This window comes from Pyrgilauda ruficollis, unplaced genomic scaffold, assembly GCF_017590135.1.
Source record: "Pyrgilauda ruficollis isolate IOZ18807 unplaced genomic scaffold, ASM1759013v1 scaffold40, whole genome shotgun sequence".
In the NCBI taxonomy this organism is placed as follows: domain Eukaryota; kingdom Metazoa; phylum Chordata; class Aves; order Passeriformes; family Passeridae; genus Pyrgilauda; species Pyrgilauda ruficollis.
Window position 1 is genome coordinate 4703338 of NW_024525490.1, and position 16350 is coordinate 4719687.

At 41.2% G+C, this 16350-nt stretch overlaps 1 protein-coding gene across 1 annotated transcript in view; it reads left to right on the top strand.

Moving 5' to 3' along the window:
• Positions 1 to 13568: 13568 nt before the first annotated feature.
• HCRTR2 (hypocretin receptor 2) overlaps positions 13569 to 16350 on the top strand; it is a 31812-nt gene continuing 29030 nt past the window's right edge. The window contains exon 1 of the mRNA XM_041477503.1: positions 13569 to 13797. Within this exon, the coding sequence (XP_041333437.1) occupies positions 13569 to 13797 (229 nt within the window). The remainder of the gene's footprint in view (positions 13798 to 16350) is intronic.

The following is a 16350-nucleotide window of genomic DNA, read 5'->3' on the forward strand; positions in this document are numbered from 1 at the left end:
CATCTAATGGCAAAGGACACAGAAAAGGCAAAAATATTCAATTACGTTTTTCTCATAGTCTTTTCTGGCAAGGTCTGCTCTCAGGTCTTTTGAGTCCAGTTGGAGAGGGTGTGAAAATGACACTATTTACACCAGAGGGAGCTACACCTTAAGGAAATCTTTAAAAAATTCAATTATTTGAGATGGGATGAATCCAGTAATGCTAAATGAACCACCTAATGTCATTGACATTGACTGGCAAATTTCATTTCTCTATCATCTTAAAAAAGTCATGACAATCAAGAAAGATTTCTACTGAGTGTAAAAATCAAAAATGTTACACCTTCAAGAAGCGCAACAAAGAAGATCTAGGGACAAATACACAAGCCAAAAACCTGCAGTGGCTCATGTCAGCAGAGTTTGGAAAATGTGTGGTGCCCTGAAAACTGTATGTTGGAAATGGCTCCTTCCCTAGTTTAACCTCCATGCTGTACTCACCACTGCAAAGGTTTTGCTTAGTTTATTGTATAGATAGAGCCAGTATCTATAGATACCAGCAGAGAGGCTGACAAAAGACCCAAAGCTGAGAGCAAAGTAATGCTGACTTATCTAGCCTGTGACCCACTCACTCAGGATCAGAGAACAGCCCCTGGCCCCATTTAGATAAATTATAAATGCATTCATTGCTTCACTTATTAGCTAAATGCATGCATAGGAACTACAGGGGCAAGCACATAGACAAGCAGGCTGTAAATGATTTGCTCACCTGAAGTCAGCTTCTACTCTAAACAGCAGAATTTTTCTCAGACTGGTTAACAGCTATTTAGCAGAACATGTGGAGCAGAGGGGACCAAGTGAAAGGGGCTGCCTTTGATCTGTGGTACATCCCTATGTGTTCGATGTATTTTCCAGATGTCTATTCAGACCATTAATTCTAAAATGAATATATGATTATTTGAGTACTGCAGTTCTGAGTACTTTCTTAATCTTTAATAACTCATGTTTGATTTACTACTGCTTTAAAAATGTTTGCTTTAAAATAAAAATACAAACAGAAGTCAGCAGAGATAACTGTAAGTTTTTCAAAAATTATATTCCCACTCCACAGAGTGGAGAAATATTATCTGGCTATGCTGTGTCTAGCAGAGTGAGGGAACAGTTTCTGGGTAATGAATTAAATACTAGTTTCCTAGGAGATGGATTGATATACAGGAGGCAGTGTGAACCCTTTTTCTTTCTATGCAGTGTGTTCTCAGCCTACAATATTAAGCTCTGTCAATGGGTCTAGGAGGAGGAAACTTTTTCCTGTGCAAATACCTTGAATTGCTGAAGAGCAATATAGGACAGCCTCCAGGTAATTTATGCTAGCCTCTCATATTCTCTGTAGAAGGAGAGCTGAGTAAGACCCAAGTACAGACTTCAAGAATATATGATTACTACAGTCTTGTGAGGTTATTTTGCCTATCACACAGGTGCAAATCTTGGGGGATGGGGGTTAATCTGCATATCTAAATTGAAATTTTTATGTTCTTGTTGCTTGATAGCCCCTAAAATTAAGAGCCAAACAAGATTAAGATGATAAAATGAGCACATGATACAGGGCTTCAACGCATTTATAAGTTTAGCAAATTAGCATAATTGACAAGAATCCTCAATTTGAAGTACTGTTATTGTAGTAATTCCCCTCTTAGTTCAGCCCCCTACTGAGGCCTCCCCTTTACTTCTAGCCCTACATTGTTTATGTCTAAATAAATGGGAAAGTGAAATGACCTTGGTTCACTGAAGAAGCAAGAATAGGATTCCAGGAATATGTTTGCCTAACAGGGTAGGAAAAGTATTGGAGTTAGCTAAGAAACTGTATAATTATACAATAATAGTATACAGAGCTACACATATATTAAAAATATCAAAAAAGCAAAAATGTTTTGGCATCATTCTGATGTGTACATTTTTTGTCTTTAACCAAAAGTGAAGCCTGTTTTCTTAATTATTCCCAGATACTGCAATTTTATATTCAAGATGGAATATATTTTTCTTAGATTATTTTGAAGATAATAATGTAAATTGAAAAACACTCAGTTCAGCTGTAATCATCTATGTTTACTGTGATTTTGTGACAACAGGAGATGTATAGTTTATCTGGGTATAATTGGCTTACTTACAGTAAGCTGGATTTGTGGAGAAAAGAAATATAGCTTATTTGAAGATGCATCTTATTACATTATTAGTGGGTTCCATAGTGTGTTAATTCATGAGCAACAGGATTTCCACAGGAAACTTCAGAAATCTCACCTAATTTCTAACACAGGAAAGCTAAGCCAAACCTTTAGTTATAATTAGCAGTGACAAGCCTGGATTTTCTTGTTGTATATACTGATTATGAGACCTTCTAAAAGGTAGTTAAATTTTTTACCTTAATTAATTTTATAGTCTATTTTTACTTGTTGGAAGAAAAGCTGTTGGGTCTATCCTTTATTTCCCACAACTATTTTCATTCTTCGATTCCTTCTTTTGCCATGAGTTAGAGCAGAAACACGTAGTTTACTTTCATCCTTCTGTTCATTTTTGACATTTCTGTTCATTTTTGACCTTTCTGATTTGTTTCCTATGGTAAAATATTACAATTTTGTAAAGAAATTTTCGTGGTATTTATCTCGCCACTTTTTTACAAAGATCTTCAGACCTACAATGTGCTCTTTGAGTGGCAGATTCACTAGCACTCCTGACAGTATTACTGATGGGACAACACTGATCTGTGTAATTATACCATACTCTTGTATTTTTTTCCCTAATTGTCCTTTCTCCCATATACATATTAATTAGAGACCTTTAGTAAACTTTAACAACAAATAACAACAACAAAGTAACAAATAATTTGGGGTGCATTTACAACAGCTCATTTTTCAGTGTAGATTCTCCATCTCATGATCCAGATCTTTTCCTCTGGGAAGAACAATGGAAAATGAAGGAGCAGTTTATAAGTCCTGTTAAAAAAATACATAAATATTTACACAGGTTATAAATCAACTCCTTTTAGGTAATTGTAGATGTGAGTAGATATACTGAAGCCAGAAAAAATTTGTGGGGATTTTTACACAAATTGAATGACTAAGCAATTTTACAGAAAGGAAACAAAATGGCTAAAGGAAGGGACAGATTTCTCACATATTTGGACATATTTGGACTTAATGAACTTTGACATATTTGGACTTAATGAACTCAGTCTGCATATTTTCAGTGCACAAGTATCAGGATTTATGTAACTTTATTTATGCATAAATTTAGGTGTTAAACTTGCCATCCTTCACCCTCTTCACTTATAGCACCTAAAATTTATGTTTTTACAGGCATTTACACTAAGGAAATTCTGTGAACTCAGTTTGTAGATGAGTAACCAGAAGATGGGGTTAAAGGATGACAGAGTTTTCTACAGATGATTGCAAGCAACAGACAAATGATGTGCATAAACATAAAGAATCTTCATAAAGTTGAAAATGCTGAGAGTTCAGGTGTGCTTCACAAGAAATGGTTTTCACACCTAAAGTTCTGAAGTAGTCAGAAGAAAAAGTCACTAAAGAAACAGTGAAAAACATCTGAGAAGGTCTAAGCATTTAAACAGCAAGCAAACCTGGGAGAAAAAAAGTGAATAGTACTTTTTCAAATGATACTTTTCCAAGCTCTGCTCATGCTTTGCCATAAGATGTTTAGATCTTTATTTGAGTATCTTGGTTAATCTGATCCAGATGAAATTAAACTGAGACAAGGATGCCTTGTTTATGAGCTGTTCTATAGCAGTAAATGAAAAATGTGCAGCCAATATAATTACATTTTAGAAGAGGAAAGAATGAAAAGTATCACAGACTCAGTCTTGTTTATAGCCTTGAATCCCACAGAAGTGTATTATTTATCTTCACAATCACTGGAAGAATTGCAGAGACTGAGACATCCTCACCCCCAAAGCCTTGCTGAGAGGAACTTAAAGGTGCAGGTCTGCTACAATCTCCTGGTTCATACTCATCACTCAAAGCATACAAGGCACTGCCTCACATTTTTAACTTCACAGGAAAATAGGTCTTTCTCCTTTTCAGTGTTGGCACCTCAATTTGTAACAGTATTGTGAGAGATTACAATAGTTTTAATAATATGTCTCTGAGCTGGCAGCTTGCTTATAAATACAAGGAAAAGCAAGGAAAGTTCCTGTGCTGATGGGTTTCTATCTGATGGCCCTAATCAACAGTGATGTGTGTATTGTCACACATCTGAGCCCATTCAGGCCCCAATGTAGTGCTGCACAATAGGTGGATAAGTCTGCATAGGCTTGGTCACAGGGCTGGTTCTTCCAAAATTGCCTTTACCAGCCACAAAGATGGTCCCTAAGTGACTTCTTCCTTCACCCCTCCATAGATAATAGGCTCCTCCTGCAAAGCATACACACATCTTTACAGTAGGAAAGGCAGAACTACAATTATCTGAGGCTCAAATACTGTCAAGCGGCAAAGGGAAAATAACAATCTGCCCATAATTATAAGTAGTGGTATTCTCAGGCATGAGAACTGAAGCTAGATTTGACTTCTAAAATGCAAGGTGACTTGACTGAGATGAAAAAACACGGGTTTAATTCACTAAAAGGCTCATCTGATATTCAGGCTAAGCTAATTTCTGCAGTACAATGTTGATTTGTATCTAGAAATTTTAACATTTCCTTTCCTTTTAGGCATTTTGGGGCATTTTATTTCCTCATTTTTTCAAGCTGAATTGTTGGCTTACAGTGTTTAGGAGACCAAAAAAACTGAGCCAGCCACTGTCTAATAGGACATTGGGTAATAATAATATTCTTTAAAGCACAACCAGTCAAGGTAAGACTTACTGAATCATGCAACTAAGAGTAAGAGATAAAAAAAGAAAGCAATGACCAATTTTTGAGGAGCTGGAGAAGACCACTAAAGTTTTAGTTTTAGTAATTCTGTAGCACAGGCAACTTCTTTTATTTTTTTTTTTTTTTTTTTTTTTTTTTTTGGCCCAGCATATTTTACAGCCCGAACAATCAAGTTCTTCACACTGACTTGGTGTTGAGTTTCCGACTTCTCTCTAACAATATCTCTTGTAAATATACATTTTATAAATGCAGTAGCAAAGTGTAGCAGAGAAACAAATCAGGGCAGGCGAAACGGTGCACTTTGGCCCCATAGGCTGAAAGATCTTGGAGGACAAGACTAATGAGGAGCAGCTGTGGCAACTGGGCTTGTTTAGTCCAGACAAAAGGCGGTTCATGAGGGATGTTACTGCTCTTCACAAGTAACTGAAAGGACACTGTAGGCTGGTGGAGCTGGTTTCTTCTCCCAGGTAACGAGTGATAGGACAAGAGGAAAGGGTCTCAAGTTCTGCCAGGGGATGTTTTGATTTGATATTAGGAAAACTGTCTTCACTGAAAGGATGAGAAGAATTGGAACAGGCTGCCCAGAGAAGTGGTGGAGTCACCATCAAGAAACATGCTCAAGAAACATGCAGATGTGGTGCTTGGGACATGGTGTTGTGGTGGACTTGGCAGTGCTGGTTTAATGGTTGGGTTTGATTATCTTGGAGGTCCCCTCAAACCTTAACAATTCTATGATTCTATGACAAAATGTATAAGAAATTCTATGTTTTTCTTTTGGAATTGAATGCTGTTATGGCTTCAATTTCTGATGCGCAAAACATGTTTTTCTATCACAAGAAACCTTGTAACAATAAGGGGAATTATTGCAAAGTTCTGCATGTTGCAGTCCAAAGTAATGTGTAGCCACCTACAAGCTCATAGAATGAATGAGAAAAATATTCCTGCAACAGTTCATTGAGAATAGGAGGAAATTAAGCTCTTCCCTGTTACTTAAATGAAATATTTTATTGGTCTAGGAACAAAAAAAAGAAAGCAGGTATGGAATAAACTACCAAGGCAGCACTAAAATCTTTCAATGCCATGTGAAAATAGACATACCTAAACAGAATAAGAAATCACACCTTAAGAAACAAAATAGCAAGGGGTGAAACACTACATGAAAACAAATGCTTTTGATGCTTTCCTGGTGACAAAATACTTGTCTTTTGTTCTCTGAAAACTTAACTTTAAAATAGAAATCTCAAGAGGTCATATTGTAGAATAGTAGCAACAGGTTATAGAAAATCTTTGAATAAAGATGACCTGAGAAGTGTTCTCAGTACCATGAACAGGGTAAGACACAGTGCAGTGTCATTTTGACTGAGAAACAGCATAAAGAGCAGAGTCAGTTTGTTAAGAACGGGGAAACTTCAATAAAAGATCGAACTGATGTTAGGCACACAGTCTATCCAAGGAAAAAGAAATCCATTGATGAAACTTTAAATAAAGTAAGTTAAATACCCTTTAAATAAAAAAGGGTAAGTTTTTAAACTTACTATCAGAAAGCCAATGTTCCAAAAAGTGTGCCATTTGAGATGATTCATCTGGTAGTGAAGTTACAGAATGTTGTATTCAAATGAAGCATAGCGTTTAGAAAAAACCAAACAAAATTCAAACAAGTGACAGAAAAAAACCACTACTGAGTTAACTGGACCTTATTTAAACAGATCAGAGATGATTCAGGGCATGAATATAAAAGGTAACAAAGCTTTCAGTTACGCTAAGCTAATTAGCAAAAATTAAATGATTGTTGAAATGCAGATAGTTTCAAGGGGAACTTGACAGAAGAAAAGTGCATCACAAATGGTATGGAAAAACTGGAAAGGGAAACACTCAATTTTTACACTGTATGAGCAACAAAACAAATATAATAAAATTATTTAGGAACTCTTTTAAAAGTAGAAAAGGAGGAGCACTGTAACAAACTGTAGAAGTCATTGCTTCTAGTTTCAGAGGAAGTCAGAGGTTCAGATGGGCTCAGGAAACATTTAAGCAAAATTGTTGGGAAAAACACGTAAAGAACTATTTGTTAGCCAGACATAATGACTTGCCTCAGGAAGCTGCTAACTGTCAGCTTGCTCAAAAAGGGAAAGTTGGGAAGTATCATTGCAAACTTGCCTTACCCTTGTGTTCTTCTCTGCTCATCTATTCCTGGCCACTGGCAGAGATGTAACCGTGACTGGAGGGTTCGCTGGCCTTATGCAACAGGAGGGCTTAGAGAGCAAAGTAAGAACCAGTTTGATGAAAGCAATAGCACGATGCAGTTCTCTTATTCTGGTCTTCTGTCGGGAGGCCAGTGAGCCCAAATAGAAAAGTACAGGTCACAGGCCTCTAATACATGTTGGTGTCATTTAGCTTTGATAACACTGGAAGTGATAAGTCCCTTAAAGCCATTTTGTCACTGCTCACTTCCCATTCCTAATCTGTATCATCTGCTTAAAATGTCTACGTTGCTAAAGGGCAGATCCAATGCTCTAATCACTACGAAAACATTGCAATAAATCATACATTTTTTGTGCTGAATTCATTTGAAAGGTCTTTATTTCCTTTAAAATAACCAAAGTATTTATTTGAAAAAGCTGTGCTCCTCTTCCTTTTTGTTCCTCAAAAGACATACGAAAGCATCTATCCAGTCTCAGGTCACACCACAGATGCTCTGATATTTCCAAATGGGTCAGAAGAACATTCCAGGTAAAATAATTTTAAGAAAAAGGTTCTATTGGAAATTATATTTTCTCTGGCTTCAGAGCTCTTGACTGCAAAGTAGCATTCAAACTGCTTAATTTAACAGCTTTTATGGACTTGTAATAAATTTGTCTTACCTTCTGCAATAATGACTTTCAGTGCTCGTATTTATGAGGAAGAGATTTTTTTTATATATATTTAAACTTGCTGACTGAAATTAATATTGGACATGCCTTGACTTAACAACAACAACAACAAAAAAGAGTAAACAGACATCTCTTTTTCAGCTTCTATATACAGTACAGAGACATTTTCAGGAAAGGCATCTTGTAATTTGTTCTATCTATGTTTGGATTTGCGCCCTGATCATTAAATGTGTTTGCTTTTAAATATTTGTAGACTTGGTGGAGGAAAGAATACTGCAGATGGTACACATTCATTTTCATATATCAAAGCCTTTTTTTTTTCTTTTTTTGTAAAATAAATAAAAAGAAGTTTTAAAACGCCTTTTAATATTGGCTGTTTATAAGCACATGGACCAAGAAAAGCATGGTACAGCAGTGTACTTTTTTATATATTTGCATTGCACACCCTTGGAAATGATATCTTTAACAAATAGGAATGATGTTAGGCAATTCTGTTCCCAGCTGGACAACAGTTTTCATCAAGAGTTTCAATATTGCTTTCAGTTCATATGAATTTAAACAACAATGCATTCTATTATTCTAATTTTTATTACAGCAGCATAACTCTACTGACATGAATGAAGATACTTCTAATTTACAGTAGAGTGAATGAGACTAGAATCAGAATTTTTCACTCCAAATATGTTCTGCATTGGTGGATATTAATAATGAAAATGGCATGAGCTAACCAACAGCTAATTTTTCTTATCTGATCACTACTAGAAACACAGCAAATTATCTTAGCTTTGACTTATTTTAATGGTGCTAGTCAGCTAATAAATCAATAGAGTGTTGCTCATACTCTTATTATATTGGGGTAGTAATACCTTTGCAAGTTTTTTTAATTGTTTAAAACCAGATCCTGCTTAACAGGATCCTGCTTTCTACATTCAAAGAGAAAAATGCCAGAGGTTGCCTAAACACGGGTAATTGCTGGATGCTTCTCATATCCCCAGTTCAAAAAAACTTAGCAGCAGGTTTGAGGACTATTTCTAATGTTAAAATTAGTTTTGAATCTTCAACCTACAATTCATCACTGAACCAATGCTAAGACAAGAACAGATCTAAAGGAAACATGATGTTGGAAATGCATTGTGTGATGGAACATCATTGTTTACTTATAAGGGTAACTGGTTAATTCATTCAAAAAAGTGCAGTAAAATATCAATTTTTCTTTTGTGGTCCTTTTTACCTCACTATCTGATGGCCACTATCCATCACCCCAATGAAATGTATGGCTCTATAGATTTCTAACCCTGGCTTTTTCTTTCCGTCTTCCTTTCTTGCTATTACCTTGTTTCTGCTTGCTCATTTATCGTCTTCACTATTTAGTTGATAATAGCCCATCTCTTCTCAGAAACTACTTAGAACTGCTGCCAGGGAGCAGCACTTCCACCTTGAAATGCCATTATAGGAGGAAAGATACCAGAGGATCTTCATGCGCAAAATCTGGAATTTGACCAGGATGATGCAAATAAATAAACATTAAAGCAGGTGCTTTTCTACTCTTGGGGGCATATTTCATGAGAAAGACAAAAGAACAGAAAAAATTTGTTACATGAGAACAGAGGGAGGGAGGGAGGGAGGGAGGGAGGGAGGGAAAGGAAGGAAGGAAGGAAGGAAGGAAGGAAGGAAGGAAGGAAGGAAGGAAGGAAGGAAGACATTCATACAGTCTGTCTCTACTGCCAGCACAGCAGTCTGTTTCTCTTAAGTGCTTGTGTTCATGTGGTTTGCTTTCCAACAACAAAATCACCTGCTAAAATGTTCAACAAAGGCAGAACAGAAACTCCACAGCTGAGCTGCCTCTTAAACCAAGTTGCAAAAAATTCAAAATTAATTCTGGCCTGAGAAAAAGGCTCCTAATTTAATATGGTATTTGACTAGTATGGAACTAATCCTCTGAATCAAATAAATTTTAAAATGAAAGGGCTAGTCTCTGACAGAACAGAAAAATGCTGTCTATTTGTGTGATTGATAAAAATGTATGTCTGCAATAAAATTATTGTTGTGGAGAGGGAAATGTGTTTGACGAAGTGATAAACTTGGATGCTGAAGTAAGGTTTGTTTATTCTCTATGAATGTCAGTTCCTGTGAGCTATCAGATGCAATAAAGCATAAAATTCTGTTTGATTTATATTCACATGGTCTAATATCATATAATAAGTGATACTGAAAGCCACAAGACATATCTTCTAGGGCTGGTAATTTAATTTCAGTATTTTTGGATTAGTGATGGAAAGTTATGGATTAGATATCAATGTATGTGAACCTTTTAGATAAATAAAGTACCAGAAAGTACTCTCCTGAGATAAGAAGGTTAATAGATATGGCCTTGGATTTAAGCTTCTTTTAAGTGCTGTGTCACCAGTATATTCTTTAGTTATAGAAGTTTGCAAAACCATAAGTTAAGCAGGCTTTGAACTGAAAAAAACCCAACAAACCAACAAACGACCAGTTAAAATAAGACTTACATAATTTTGAACTTTTGCTGTACACTTCCATATGAAAGGAACAGATTTAAATTGTTGCACCAAGCTTGATGCAGATAGTATAATTAAAAGAAAAGATAAATCAGAACCAAAATTCATCATTAATTTAGCTAACACACTTTCACAAATTAGAAAGCCAGAGGGGGACAACCATAATCATCCAGTCTGACTTCTTGCATTCTTTGTCATGTGATTTTTCTGAATTAATTCTCATCTCATCTAGCACTTATCTTTTAGAAATACATTTGATCTTGATTTTGAAATGCATAGCAAAAATGGCTGCATTTGAAAACCATTTCCTCAGTAGCAGAGATTTTGTACATGGTGAACATTTTCACTAAGTTAAGATTCACTTATACTTTAAAATTTACTATGTTTTCACAGGTATACTCATGTATACAACCAGGGATCAAATGAAGCTTTCTGGCTCATTTCGTGATGAGGATGTGTGTTTAGCTGATCTTTGCATCACCTGCCAGCTTCTTCAAGGTCACTGAGGAATGAGTATAACAGAACCAAGAACTGACAGTAGGAATTCATAGGCTCAGCAATGATTCTTTGTCTACTTTTCATCCTGGGATCTGTTAGCTAACCCATTTTTCATCTTTATAATGTGTGCTACATTGATTTTCTTTTACTAGCCTGCTCCCTGATCAGAATGTGTGGTATCAATCAAAACAAAGTCTTCCTATTCTCTAGGAATACTGAATCTAGGCAGCTAATTAATCTGCATAATCTATTATTTATATATTTATCAATCAAATTTGTAATCTTGTTGAAAAAAAGAATGAGTCTCATGACAAGTTTTTCACAAATTCATGTTTTTTTCCAAATATTTATGCCTTTTTAATTCAATTCCTTACTCTTCATAGGAATCATAGAATGGCTTGGGCTGGAATGGAAGCGACCTTAAAGATCATCTAGTCCCAACCTCTTTACTATAGGCAAGGAACCTTCCAGCAGGCAAAGTTGCTCAAAGCTCCATCCAACCTGGCCTTGAAGACTTCCAGGGATGGGATATCCATGACTTCTCTGGGCAGCCTGTTTCAGTTCCCCACCACCCTCACAGTAAACAATTTATTCCTGATGTCTAGTATAAACTTACTCTCTTTCAGCTTAAATCCATCCCCCACCTTGTCTTATCACTGCATACTTTTGTAAAAAGTCCCTCTCCGTCTTTCTCTTCAGGTACTGGGAAACTACAGTTAAGTCATCCCTAAGCCATCTCTTTTCTAGTCTGACCAATCCCAATTCTTTTAACCTTTCCTGGTGGGAGAGGTGCTTCATCCCTCTGATCACCTTGATGGCCCTTCTCTAGACTAGTTCCAAAGGTCAATGTCCTTCTTGTGCTGGGGACCTCAGAGCTGCATGCAGCACTGCAGATGGAGTCACTGCTGGTGACAGAGGAAGAAACATTACGTCAAAAAAGACATTACTTGATTTTTTTGGAAACTTGGAATCAAATAGTGGAATTACCAACATTTTAGCAGAGGAAACAAGCTGGAGCATGAGTGTGATTGTCTGTTATTGATTACCAAATGGTCATTCTCTAAATCACTTCACCACTAGTAAAGACCATGACAAGCTCCTTAAATAGGGCTCTTTTTGTGTACCAAGTAATCCTGCATTCCCACGTTGTCAGGAGAGTCTAAATCACTTCTCAGTATTCATGCCTCAACCAATATAACCTTAGGTGTTTTCATTAGCTGCAGACTAATCTTTCTTTATGGTGTTTTCAAACTCTACCCTTCTAATTTACATAAGATAGATGCTGATCCCCCCTGTATAACTGAGTATATTTCACTCTATAACATATTTAGGCTAAAAGGTTCACTCAGGTTCCCTGTGGAATAGGAAAGAAATTTTTTCTTTGTTTTACAAGGAACTAAAGCAAAGTAAGTATGCTGCATTGAACTTTGGAGGCAGTAGAGAAGGCTAAACACTGATAAAAAACAATTGGGTAGCCTAAAGTACTGTCTAGAGATAAGCACTCTATGCACAGTGTTAATGAATGAATATCTGCCTCCCTATTATGCTTGTGTTGGAAGTGGCATCACAACACTTTCTCCATTTCTATAGAGGTGCAGACCCTGCACTGAAATGCTTAACTGAGCTAGTTGTGCCATGTCCCAATAGAAATGGCACTTTTATCAGATTCATTAAATTATTCAGATATGAAGTGAACAGATGGCCTGAATAAGAGGGGATTTTATCAGTCATGGAGGGACAAGTTCAGACCTGCCCCTTCTCCTTCAGAGATTGTACATTTAGCAAAGTGTGAAAATATTTTAAGAAGTACTGACCAGAAGCCAGGAAACCTATCATGCTGTTTAACCAGCACTTCTAGGTTCTCTTGAACTGCTTTCTGCCAGCCGAGCCCCTTTCAGAATGGCTGAGGGGCAGTTGCTGTATCGAGATCCCAAGCTGGATTTTTGAAACATCCTCAGCGCAGTGAATGCAGGCTAAACTCAAGCTACAGTGAGGTCTCACAATCTTCAAATCCAATGAAACCTCCCGTTTATTTACTCAGCTCTCTTAGGGATTTTCCCACCAGTGCTGGGAAACCCACAGTGTTCCTGCTTTAGCCTAACTTTCAAAGCTGCACAGAAATGAGGCAGCCTCATTAGCCACTGGTTTTTAATGGCTCCTTTAACCCTGCCCTTCCTCCCACCGCAGCCTTCCACAGCCTTTAATTTACAAATATCTTGAATATATCTGGAATCTAATGTAGAAATGTCTAAGGGAAGTGCTTGTGTAAGAGAGGGTGAGAAACCGAGGAGAAGCAGAGTCAGAAGAGGGATGGGCAAGCTGGAAATAGGGTTGGGGAGAGGTGAGGAGCTGGGGATGAGCTGAAGCGGGGGGATGAAGAGGGGGGGAGGCATGCAGAGATGCGGGGGTGTGTGAGGGTGCGTGTGCATGGTTTGGGGAACAAAAATCTACATCGTCTGAACCGGACGTGACTTTTCCGCCGGGGGCGGGTGCACTCCGGCACCTGAGGCATGCAGCCTACCCCGACCAGCCTTTTCCACGACGGTGCAGGGGGTGAAGCCTCCCCCGCGGAGGCTGCACCCCTTGCCCGGTCGGGGAAAAGGCTCGTCAGGGCGGGTTGGGGACCGACGCGGATCCCCAGCCTGTTCCCGCATTGGTTCCCGTAAGTTCCCGCGTCATTTTTCTCCCCACACCCCGCTTTTCGCACTGGCAACCACAAGCCTCGATGGACGGGCGGGAGAAAGCTCGGATGCTCTGAGAGGGTCTAGATTTGGGTTTGTTGGTTGTGGTTTTTTTTTTTCCCAGCCTCCGGAACAACCACTAGGGATGTCCGGGATTCAACCAGAGGATGGTTCCCCTCCGTACAGGAATTGGACGAGTGGGTCGGAACTAAATGAAACGCGGGAGGCTCTTTTAACCCCTTCCTCCGACTACGATGATGAGGAGTTCCTGCGATATCTCTGGAAGGAGTATTTGCATCCCAAGGAATATGAATGGGCGCTGATCGCCGGCTACATCGTCGTCTTCATTGTGGCTCTCGTTGGGAACGTCTTGGGTGAGTCGAGCTCCCCAAAACTTCCCGTTCTCCCTTCCCGAGATGGGTTTTGCACGGAGGGTGGCTGGAAGCCGGGGTGGGTTTGGCACTCCCCGCTGGAAAGGCGGCAGTGCCCAGCCGAGGGGGAAAGTCCGGGCTGCGCGGAAGGGGCCATAAAAACCGCTCCCCCTACGCGGGCGAGGGGCTGCGGCGGAGGTCGCTGGCGCCCAGGGCCGGGCACGGGGAGCGCGCTGGTGGAGCGCACAGCCGCGGCTGCCGGCCCTGTCCCCCGGGCCGAGGTGCTGAACCCTCCCGGCACGGCGGCGGCTCCGCCTCGCAGCCCGCTCGGGAGGATGCCTCTCCCTCGCGCAGCTCCGGCCCGGCGCTGGGGATATCGAGGGCGGGGTGATTCTCCCGAACAGAGACAGGGGCTCCGGGACGGATTCCGGCCCGTGAGGGCGGCCGGCGGGGTCCCCTCAGCTGCCGGCGGGCGCGGAACGCGCGGCTCCTTCTCCGGCTCGGAGCGGCCGCGCTCCGTCCCCCGCGCTCGGAGCGGAGCGGAGCGGGGACGTGGGGCGGGGGCGAGAGGGCCCCTCCCGGGCGCTCATTGAGGGAGCGAGGCGGGGCGGCGCCTCTCCTGGAGCCCGCCTCCTCCCGCTTCCATTCATCCTTGAAGGAGGTGGCGGGGGCGTCGGGGCTGCTCGGCGGCCTCCTCGAAGGGGGCGGTAGGGGCGCTGGAGTGTGGCGGAGAGCTGAGGATAGTGAAGGGAGGGAGGGCACGGGTGGGCTGGGCGGCGGGCCGGAGTGGCAGAGGGGTCTGGCCGTCAGCAGCCGTCCCGCTGCCCCCACCGCTCCTCTTCGCTCCCCACCTCTCCTCTCCGCTCCCCCGAGCCCGCTGCCGCCCACGGCGAGGGCTCTGGCCGGGCTGTGGGAACAGGCGCCTGTGGGAGGGCGGCCACGCAAGTGTACACCCCCGCCCGGGCCGGCCGTGCCCCCGTCCCACGGCGGCCGTGCCCCGGTCCCAAGGCGGCCCTGCCCCCGTCCCAAGGCGGCCGTGCCCTGGTCCCAAGGCGGCCGTGCCCCGGTCCCAAGGCGGCCCTGCCCCCGTCCCAAGGCGGCCGTGTCCCCTCCCGGGCTGCGGGTGGCCGGGGGAGCGGAGCAGGCGCTGCCCTCAGCAGCTCTGCGTTTATGAATGGACGCGGTGTGAGCCGGCAGCCGGCTCCGCCAGGCGGACCCCCTGGGCTGCGGTCGCGCCCATTGGCGTTCCCTGCGTCCCTCCCTGGGATACCGCCGCGAACGGAGCGCGCTGGGCCCCGCCCCGCCATACGGGTCCTTCATTCATGTTTTTGAGAAGGAATTGTGCGTGTTAGGGCTGTCGCTGCAAACTCTACAGGCTTCCCGAAGCGGCATGCAAATGAGACTGCAGCCAAAGGCAATATTTTAAAGGCATTTTTTAAAATTTCAACAGACTGATGATGGTGTTTGGGTTCTTTTTTAGTAATTCTGTAGCGTTGAGTGCCTGTGTGCACGTTCGCTCAGTCCATTGCTCGGCAGCCAGCTTGATCGACAGTGTAAAGATAACAGCCCTGGCAAAGAGGCTTTATTTTAAACTAGGATAAAAGCTATCCTTTTTCATGATTTTCAGAAAAAAAACTTTTAGGAGTACCACCTGTACTTACCTATTATCCTCCACAGATACTGTAGACAAGCTGTCCTCTCACCTGTAAAAATTCAAGGTCAAATCTTCAGCTATAGGAGCTTTCGCCCTGTTTACACTTTTCCCCTCTGAAGCCACGAGGAGAAAAGCTTTCCTCTCTGTGCACTCACAAATAGAGATTATTCCACTGCAGATGTGCAGCTGTTCTTTCCTTGCATGTTAGTACATTAACTCTTTGCTTGGGGTGGAAACTGGCATCTGGCTCTGCACTCACCTGGATTCCATCTTTTACTGGATAGAATGTGCACCGTTTGTCCTCTGAAATCTGTCTCCAAGTTGTAGTACATGGTAACAAATCTCTGTCTTAAAATGGACAGAGAAGCAGAGCACCTTTCTATCCACTCTAAATCCTACAACAGGTCATTCAGCTTTACAGCTGGACTCAATGATCTTAAAGGTCTTTTCCAACCCAAATGATTCTGTGATCCTTCTCAAGCTGTTTGCTCCATATTGCTGGTTCTGTTCATGGGTGAATTGTTTGTGGTCTCTGCAGGTGCTTGGTAGCTGAATACTGTCTCATCTTTATTCAAGGAAGCTCACACTGCACTGATTGCAGGCTCATGTGATTATGAGGAGAGAAATGGATGTGATCTAATGCTCTTTACAAAGACATTTTTGAGGAACTTTTTTACTACCTCAGTGAAATCTGAGGTAGAACAGTGCACATGTTGATATCTCTGAGAAACTGATTTCTGCTGCTTGAAAATCCATATTCAGGCTTAATTTGGGATTTAGTCATGGGGTTTCTCAAAGAGCAGGAGTGCTTCTAAAGAATGTTTTAGGGGCTACTAGTGCTTTACAGTATCATCCGTAGTGCTTTATAGTATCATCCTTAATGATGCATTGAGTTCCTTTGC